Raw genomic sequence first — 9,916 nt, forward strand, 5'->3', positions numbered from 1 at the left:
GGGCGGCTCGACCCTGGCACCATCGGGGCGATCTGCGTAGGCATCGGCGAGGGCAGCTCCGAGGCGACGTCAACATAAACATCGACTTCCAGTGGCGACAGGGTGGGTGTGCTCATGGTCGATGAGTACTTGAATGGCACGAAGCCATGGATGGGGTAGAGGTCATAGGCACGTGGAGGGGCGAGGTCACCGGCATCGGTCGAGGTCAAAGTTGGAGGCAGGTGGCTCTGGGTGACGCGATGCCTGTCAACCAGAGGGTGACAAGATGAGCGTAGGTCTCGGCGACCACGCCCATGTGAGTGGCGGCCATGATGGCCGTGATCCAGAGGAGCATGGTGGCATCGCCAGCCACCACCAGGATTGAAGCGAGGACCACAGCGACGACACGTGAAGTTGGGGTGACGATCGCGTTCATGGTGCAAGACACAAAGATGAGCAACTGCAATCAAAGATAAGTTCATTCTTGCCAATGTTCACCTTCTTCGATCTTCTTCTTCTTCTATTGCTTGATCATTCAGTGGAGAGGTCTACAATCTTGCCAAAAGGCACAAGTGGAAGAGGGAATTGTCAACTAATGGTGTCCTAAGCCTATCATTGCATGTGTATGTTCTTCCCCTTTTTAGCACTACTACTAGCTGATCTACTTTTCACGCTTGTTCATGTCTACCCGCGAAAAGCGGAGGGATAGGAGTGACCGAGGAGATCATGAAATGATACAAATGAACAAATGAATTCGAACTTGCATTCTTCATCGATGGAACAAATGAATTCGAACTTACACACACATAGGTATATATATATATATATATATATATATATATATATATATATATATATATATATATATATATATATATATATAGGAATCATATTTGTTACTCCTAGGAGTATGTACTCCCATATACGTATCTTATAACATAGTGAGTATCTCATATGATAAATAGTATGTACATAGAGCATGTGAGTATATAAGATCATTCAAGTGGTATGTATACATTTTTAGGTGGTTTGCACATTTTTTTAGTATATTACATTTTTTTATGTACAAATATAAATGTATTATCAAAATATATTAAAAATGATGGACTTCTTTTCAATTTTTTCGTGTTGTTCACATTGAAGTATCTTAGAACGACTATATAAGTATACTTATAGTGATAAAAGAGTATATCCAGTTTATTTATATGGTATATTATAGTAGAGAGTATGTACTCCTAGAAGTACATATTAGTTTTCCTATAGGAAGCATGTTTGGTACTCCTAGGAGTATGTACTTCTATATACGTATCTTATAATATAGGGAGTATCTCACGTGATAAATAGTATGCATATGGAGCATGCGAGTATATAAAATCATCCAAGTAGTATGTATACTTTTTTAGGTGATTTGCACATATTTTTTGAGTATATTACATTTTATGTACAAATATAAAGGTATTATTAAAATATATTAAAATTAATAAAAAAATTTAATTTTTTCATGTAGTTCACATCGGAGTATCTTATAATGAGTATATAAGTATACTTATAGTGACAAAGGAGTATATCCAGTTTATTTATGTGGTATATCATAGTAGGGAATATATACTTCCGGGAGTACAGATTAGTTTTCCTATATACATATATATATATATATATATATATATATATATATATATATATATATATATATATATTGAGTGGAGTTCTTTCGGAAGGGATATTCAATCAATCAAACATCGGACAATTGCTCCAAACGGTTAGACGTGGATCATTTGATTTCTAACAAACCCAACCCAACCCTACCACAGTTAAATGACAACCCCAAGCCAGGGTTCTGCAGTCTTGCCTTCATGCCATGGATTTGTGGGGTGGAATTGGGGGTCCAATGGTCAATGGACCCCCGGAATGTTGGATACACTGTGTCTATAGGCTCACGTTTAAATGCGTCATCACTGTACATCACATTAAAAGGCACGCAATTGTATAAGCAATTGGTCAATTTAGAAGCCACATGCTATATTGAGAATCTACCGCTGCAAAGTACTAGTATTAGGGGCATGTCGCAAAAAGTGCAGTTTAGGCACCAAGAAACTCACGCTGCAAAATGTACCCTGCTACCACCAAGGCTGATACTGTATTTGCATGTTGCCACAGAGATGGCCATGTCCAGCCAATGGGGTCAGAACACCTTTTGTCTAGTCTCACTGGAACTCAAGCGGCACGCAGCACCACGGACAGCGTATGGACTTGTGCAATGCAATGCTTCCTATGCGGCTATGCTGACGCTCTATCCTGTAGGGGTACAACGCAGGCTATGGGACTGGTAATGTGGTATAGGGACGGTGACAGAAGGCTACAGAATTCAATTTTCGTACTACGTGGGCACCGAGAAAGCGACAGATTGCAGGGTCCGATGGCCTTTGATTCTTGAATCTTATAAACAGTGTATCCGTTACTTTTCTGAACACACATCGTTCTGGAAAGAAAACTCTTCTGAACACAAACGGCAAAGAGAACAAACGAATCATAGAGATATGCACATGTAGCATTAGCTGATACTCCTGGTAGAATCAGGTGATAAAGTTGTGACATGTCTATACATGAGACTACGAAAATGCAAATTCTGATGGTTCACTTCTAAACCTAGAGCGGTAAGTTAGAGCGGTAATTTGTATGGTGATATGACTCGAATTCTTAAGTATCCAGCAATAAATTTACAAATTTCCATTCATTATAATGGTTAGCTACATACATTTTCTGTTCTACAATTAAGAGTACAGAGATTAAAAAAATACAGTCTGCAGTTCGCGTGAAAATGGCCATACAGCGTGGTATCTTCAGATTAATCCCAGTCAGCATCAAAGAACCCAGCGTCTTTCATTTCGGAGTAGTATACATTCTCTAGAAGCATATCTTCCTCCTACATATACAAATAAACCAGCAAACACAAACAATTTGACTACAAGAAGGCACAGAAAAATTTACCAGTACACATGCGCTAGAGAAAACAAAGTGAATGTTCATATGCAACTATGCAAGAAAGTACCTGGAAGAAGTCTGCTAGGAAAGTCGCATATAAAAGTGGAAGGTAAAGAGAGTGATAACATACGGTTGTGAGATTATATAACCTACAAAAAAGGAAGATCCTCAAATACTGCTCTTGAAGGTGAATAAGCTACAATAAACTTTGAACATATTGCTCTTTATGTACCATAAACCAAATCCAACTCCACTTGCAACAAGGAAACAGCCAAACAGTGATATGCCATTCAGTAGCAACATCGCACATACGTAATTGTAGTATGCTGGTTTTGCTGCAACAAAGCAACCACGAGATGGGCATGAAACAACAAACAAATAATTTGGAACATACATGATAATACTTGGAATTGTAACCAATTACCAGGTAGCCTGTCCCTCCATCTCGAGTGATGCATGAAAACAATCAGGCCATAGACTCCAGTAAGCACCACTTTGTGGAGAATCCATAGGCCCCATTTCCCACCAGTTCCTTGGTCATCATCAATGAACAAAGCGACACCGAAGCCAAAGACATATATAGTCTGAAGAAGGGGCGGATGTCATGGTCAAAGATAACATAATGCTCTCTAGTTACATGAGAGAACAAAAGTATTAACACGATTTCCACTGGCAACACAAATGTGATGCATTTAAACAAGGATAGAGTAAAATGTTAAGTCATGGGACCCTTTTTTTCCCCTGGGCAGTTAGAAACTTTTTAGTGACTAATGAGGCAGACAGCAAGATCTAGTAACGATAGAAAATGCGTATCAACTTGAAATAGCCAATCCACTATGAAACATTGGACATAACATATTATTTTCTTCTAATAAAGGAACATGGTACACCTGATAAACCAAGTCAATTTACTTAGCATATTATATAAGGCAAATATGGCATAGCAGTGCAAAATTTTCTGGTTAAATCATGAAGACAAACTGCACGAGAAATATAACACCCATCACTAATAAGAAAAACTAGGTAACATCCACTGTGCCTGAACTTTGGAGCAGTATCATACCTTGAGCAATACATCAGCAGCGACTACAGCTCCAGAGATAACAAAGGTGCGAGCCAAAGACTCAAAACCACTGGCATAATTTCCTTGAAGTAGAAATGCTATGAGACTAACTTCCAAGAATAACATTCCCGATTTTGTAAACAATGACAGTACATTCCAAGAGAATGCCCGATCAGGCATACATTGCCAGGCCTGCCATTTCAGGGAATAAGATAAGTTTTATACTTATATAAGAGATAGAAGCAGTATACAATATAACAAAAACGATAGAATGAAATTTCCGAATACATAAAATCAGGATTTTCTCATGCGATAATCCCTCTGTACATCAGCACCATATCAATTCACACAATGAATTAATCCACTTAAGTTAGTAACATAGAGTAAAAGATGTGCATCTTAAGCCTAAGCCCAGAAATTAGGCCAATATGAAGTCTAGTTATTTGAACATCGACACCTGGCCACTAGAGCATTTTCTTTTCTATAAACCCTCCAGAGTTTGCTACTTGTTCATCAAAAGGTTAAAGGTATCCCATTACCAAATTGAAACATATAAAGGCTAAAGGTATGTTTACCAAAAGAACTTCGTCTAACCAAAAATCCACCTAACTCTTTTACCCACTTATTCTACTCAGCAATTAAAAACTAACAAAACATAAAACACTACCGTTCATCATTCAAAACTGAAAACACATTTCAAAAAGTTCATGATCAACACCTCGGTTAATGTTGCCGTCTCACAAATGATTGTACCCAACAAATTCTGGTGTGATTGGACTGCATGGACTGTATATGCAGGATAAGAGGAAGCAAGCTGAGCGGAGTCATATTTGTTGAAAAGAAGAGTGTTTGGTTGGTTGTATCTGTCAGGATAGGCTGAACTGAGATTTTGTTTGGTTGACCAAATCTGAGGCCACATGAGCAGCTGTAAGAGTTGAGATTATGATTGGTGCTTGCATGAAGGTGATTTTGTGACACCAACAAGTGGGCTCGTCTACATAAGCACATGCACAGGCTACGGGCATACAATTACATCTGTCGGGCAAGCTAGAATAGTGCATGGCGGCAACCAAACACATTTCTCCCTGATATGTGGTTGTGGGCTGGACTACTGAGCTGGCCTTTGGCCCTGTGTGCTGGAGAGGATAGAGGCATAAAAGAGAAGCAGAACCACACAGGATGTACATCAAAGAACAAAATACAGACTTGTCTTCTCCTACCTCTGGTTCTCCCCTTCCCTCCTAGGCTCTTCTTCTCGATTCCTCCCTCTGGTGCTCTCTCTCCCGAATTCTCTTTGTACCAGGTCTAGACTTCCTTCTTCCTACTCAAGTCTCCATTTACCTCCGCTTGTATCCCCTACTCAGTACTCCAACTGGGATTGGCCATGAACTAGATGAACTTGGTGGAGATTTGGATGTTCGTGTATGATTCTGTGCTTGATTGAGATAGGTCCATGACAATTGGTATCAGAGTCATTGATCTCGTAGTGGTGGAGCGATGGCTGTGAATTTTGTTGGAGGAGATGTTCGAGGTGGCGATGCACACTACCTGTTCAGTGAAATGTCAAGTCGGCTTGACACCACCTCGAGTTGCCTTCTTCATGTCACCGTGAGCTTTGTGCGGTACCCGGTGACCAAAGGGGTATTGCACGAGGTATACACATCAACAGAGTTGTGGAGGTGCAGACGCTCACGTCGTTGACTACATGGCATGTAGAGGCCTTGGTTCGGTTCTGGTCGAGCTAGGAAGCGGAGCAAGCTCGGTGAGACACCCACAGGTGCAACGTCTACGACGGTTGCTGTTCGTTGGATGTCCAGCTCGCACGTTCACTCCCCTGTGTCGGTGACTACATCGGTGTGACAGCAACATTGGTGCCAGCTTCGGCCTTCACGTCTCTATCCCCTTCGAGCGTTCATCGGCCCGTCCTTCATGTCACGGTGAACATGGTGCTCTACCCTGTGACCACGGAGATGCTCCATCAAGTTTTTGGCTCGTACGACGTGGAGAGCATCCGGATGACGACGAGACGCAATGGAAGCAAGGTCGAAGCCTTCATCGAGTTCCGGTGGTGCTACGACGCCGTGCGCGCTTGTGAGGCTTTACATGGCCGCAACATATGGGACAAATGTTGTCGGTTGAGTACCGAGCACGCACAGTCTCTTACCCTAGTGCTAGCTCCTGCATCAGCGTCCACCATCGTCGTGTCGGCGTTCACCACTGCGCCAAAATCGTCCACACCCGCCGCTCCTGCGTCATCAGCGACCCCGGTGTCAACTTCCATACCTGCTTCCGCACCAGCGTCGGCGACCACCCTAGCGTTGATAGTTATCTCGGAGCCAACACTCACCTCTTTCAAGTCGGCGTCCATCACCGCCACCCGCTCTCACGTCGCTCCCTCCACGCTCTAGCCTAAAGCACTCCCTGAATCGGAGGAGGAACGCGAGACCGCGGCTTCACCAGTTGACGAAACGGCCTCGGCTTCACCACCCGACGACGAGGCGGCCACTGGAGCCGTGGAGCAGCTGCCACGCCTGCGCCTACGCCGACAGGCGTTACCCCCAGGTTGTGCGCGTTGGAGTTAAGCCTGGTGGAGGCCGTGGACTTTGACGACAACCCCGACCACAACGTCAACAACACCATGTTGCTCTTCGCGGGCACGAAGTTCATCGCCGAGCGGGATGTGCCGCGCCACGACCCCGTCAACATCCACGTGGACCTCCTTGTGTGTCAGGCAACCCCGCCCACAAGGTGTTCGACGAAAAGTGTCACCGACTCCAAGATGGCTTTGTCTAGGCACATGCTCACCTTCTCGCCGTGCGCTGCGATGTTTTGGCCTCTCCTTCGCGTGCCTCGTTTCCACTCCTCGTGACTTCGCACTAGTAGCACCACAAGATCGAGGTGGGCGGCGTCGCCATCGTTGCTCCACGCAAGCTAGACCTTCTCGATGGCCTCCGCCGCAACTGCCCACCTGCAGCGATTTCGGTTACCTGCTCGGGCAGAACATGATGGACACCGGACAGATGTGGTTCGACCTCATCAATGCCACAATCGCCCACTACGTTGAGGAAACACATGGCCTTACCAATAACAAGTACAATGATGTCTATTCAGTTTTGTCAGGAGGGAGTGCTCGTGAATCTGAAACTGATGCAAGTCCAGTGGCAAGAATATTGCTTGAGGTGAAACCATTGAAGGATGATTTGTTGGAGGGGAACAGCCATGCCGACAACCATGGCAAACTCTACTGGGATCCCGATATTACAAGCATGAAGGGGTGTGCCCTTGACACTACATCAGCAGCTTCGTGCTTGATCAGAGCTAGCAGAATGGTGCTTGTGAACTTTTGTGATGAGTCCAAACACAGTCAGCAGTGGCTGATTTGTTTCCCACAGCTTAGTGTGGCAGAGCTTGCAGATTGTGTGAAGGCATGTTCAAGTGAAGATATGGATAGCAGGCCAATAGGAAGTAAATACATGTGTGAAGATGGGTTTGGAGCAAGGCAGCTGGAGGTGTTCTGTATGCTGGAAGGAGTCAAGGATAAGAGCACAGCCTGTCCTCAAGCTGAAATGGCAGCGGTCACATCCATTGGTAAGCCTAATCTCACTCCTAGTCAAGCTATTCTTATTGAGCTGTATAAATTCAGTTTTGCTGCTGGAATTGAACTGCAATCTCCCGTGGAGATATGGCCAATTGATTTATTGGGAGAGTGATGGATGGGCAAACAGTATATGCATGATGATTTGGGCAGCAGAAGCGTGGTAGGATTTTTGCTTATTGAGGTTGATCAAGTTGAGCTGAAGAGTTGGCAATATTCAGTGCAAAATGCACCTTTGCATTGTTCCCTATGGCCAGCACACCAACGAGGCCGATTGAGCTAACTTCTTGGCCAAGACCTGTGTGCAGTAGAGGAGTGTTGCTACTGCTTAGGAGTATGCTTCTGGTTGATTTTCAGGTAAAGGCGAGCCGCCGAAATTGTGAAACTCAATGGATGAGAGGCATTGATCTATACAAGCTGTGTCAAATGGGCACTCTGAAGAACAAGTGCAGTCCACTAAATTTATTCAGTGCAGTTGATATGTGTATCGATGGCATGTTTTATAGCACTGAACAAAGTGAACTGTGTCAAGATCAAACAAATTTTAAACAGCTACTAGAGTACAATGCTTCACCTAGCTCAGAAGCCTTGAACAAAGTGAACAGCAGCAGTTGTATACTCATTGCTGTGAAGTACTTGCAGCTAGATTGTGCACGAGCATCAGTCTTGAACACCAATGAGGGCCTCACATGCAACAGCATTGTCAGGTCATTACTAGTATCTTGGCAATGGCTCAAATTCTGTACAAGTGAAAGAGCAGCTCCTCCTTGTTTTGTAGCCAACATTGTTAGCAAGATGGGTTGGAGTGGGTTTTTGTGGTGCAGCAAGTCAAAAGGTACATGCTTGGACAACTCTACAATGGTTTATATTGTCAGCAGAGATGTAGTGATTGGAAGGTCTGGGAAATTACTTAAGAGGATGTCTACTACTTGTCAAGCATTGCTATATTGCAGCTGCCATGGCATGAGCAAATGGACCAGACTGTGCACAGGAGGGGCACTTCCTTGCTATCTACCCCTTCTGGAAGTGCTGCTTATCAGTTCTAGAGCGCTAAAGCTTGTTTGCAGGCCCAAGGTTATTAAGGAACTACTGGAGTCAAATTATGAATTCTCACTCTGTTCAGTCCAATCAAGAGGAGCAATTCTAGTGTTTGGTTACACATGCCATGGGATCCTGGTGGTTCAAAGCCATTTTTGCTAATAGTTTCGGCTTGAGGGCAAGCCGAGCCTCAAGTAGGGGAGAATGTCACAGACATTGGGCTGACGGACGTGGCTGTGGGCTGGCATTTGGCCTTGTGTACTGGAGAGGATCAAGGCATAAAAGAGAAGCAAAGCCACTCGGGATGTGCATCAAAGAACAGAATACAGACTTGTCTTCTCCTACCTCCGGTTCTCCCCTTCACTCCCGGGCTCTTCTTCTCGATTCCTCCCTCTGGTGCTCTCTCTCCCGAATTCTCTCTCTGTACCCGGTCTAGACTTCCTTCTTCCTACTCGAGTCTCCATTTACCTCCGCTTGTACCCTCTGCTCTGTACTCCAACTGGGATTGGCCATGAACTAGATGAACTTGGTGGAGATTTGGATGTTCGTGTATGATTCTGTGCTTGATTGAGAGAGGTCCGTGACAATTATCCCCACTTGCCCCTACTTTTCATTGAAAGCCATACTCCTACTTTTCACTAGTCGTTACTAGAACGACACGCACAACATCACATATTCACGTCATATACGTATCGAATGCCCAAATCAACATCCTCACCAAGCAGGCAGCTCCGCTACATGCCAATCTGAAGCTTAGAGAGAAGTAACAAAGGCAAGCAATCCGAACCTGCAGGAAGCACCAGAGGAGGTTGAGGATGGCGACGGCCCAGAGGAGCGCGTAGTACGCGACGACGACGACGTGGGAGCGGCCGTAGTTGAGCCTGCGGAAGCTCCGCCGGGCCTGCCACGCCAGGAAGCCCACGAACGCGAGCGACGGCAGCATCACTGCCAGGCTGTACCACACCCCGTGGCACTCCGACACCCACCACATCGGGCCCGCCGCAGCCGGCGACGCGGCGCCGTCCGACGACGAGTTGGCCTCCGGCGCCACCACCACCGCCACCGCCGTCGCGCCCTCCGCGAGCAGCCCCCGCATCTCCGTCGCCCGCCCGCCGGGGAAGGTGGAGGTGGCTGGCCGCTAGGGTTTGGGCTGTGTGGAATTTGGGATCGCGCGGAGATCGATTGCCGATTGCCGAAGCGGTAAGATTCCGCTGGCTCGTGGGTGGAGGGTGGGTCAAATGGCAGAGGAGGAAGATGAC

At 45.4% G+C, this 9,916-nt stretch overlaps 1 protein-coding gene across 1 annotated transcript; it reads right to left on the reverse strand.

Annotated features, from left to right (window-relative positions):
- Positions 1-2,673: 2,673 nt before the first annotated feature.
- Positions 2,674-9,916, reverse strand: LOC133913344 (protein CANDIDATE G-PROTEIN COUPLED RECEPTOR 2-like). Its single transcript, XM_062356470.1, has 6 exons — positions 9,445-9,916; positions 4,025-4,216; positions 3,386-3,545; positions 3,194-3,296; positions 3,029-3,110; positions 2,674-2,902 (listed from the first exon to the last, which is right to left on the reverse strand). Exons 1-6 carry the CDS (start codon positions 9,751-9,753, stop codon positions 2,825-2,827), a joined length of 924 nt encoding a protein of 307 aa, XP_062212454.1. The 5' UTR covers positions 9,754-9,916; the 3' UTR covers positions 2,674-2,824.

The sequence above is a fragment of the Phragmites australis genome, chromosome 3 (assembly GCF_958298935.1).
Source record: "Phragmites australis chromosome 3, lpPhrAust1.1, whole genome shotgun sequence".
NCBI lineage: Eukaryota > Viridiplantae > Streptophyta > Magnoliopsida > Poales > Poaceae > Phragmites > Phragmites australis.

Coding starts and splice junctions, on each gene's coding strand:
- LOC133913344 (XM_062356470.1), bottom strand. CDS start 9,753: ATGCGGGGGCTGCTCGCGGAGGGCGCGACGGCGGTGGCGGTGGTGGTG. Junction 3,546..4,024: donor CTGCTGATGTATTGCTCAAG/GTATGATACTGC, acceptor CCCCTTCTTCAG/ACTATATATGTCTTTGGCTT. Junction 2,903..3,028: donor TCCTAGCAGACTTCTTCCAG/GTACTTTCTTGC, acceptor TTGTATATGTAG/GAGGAAGATATGCTTCTAGA.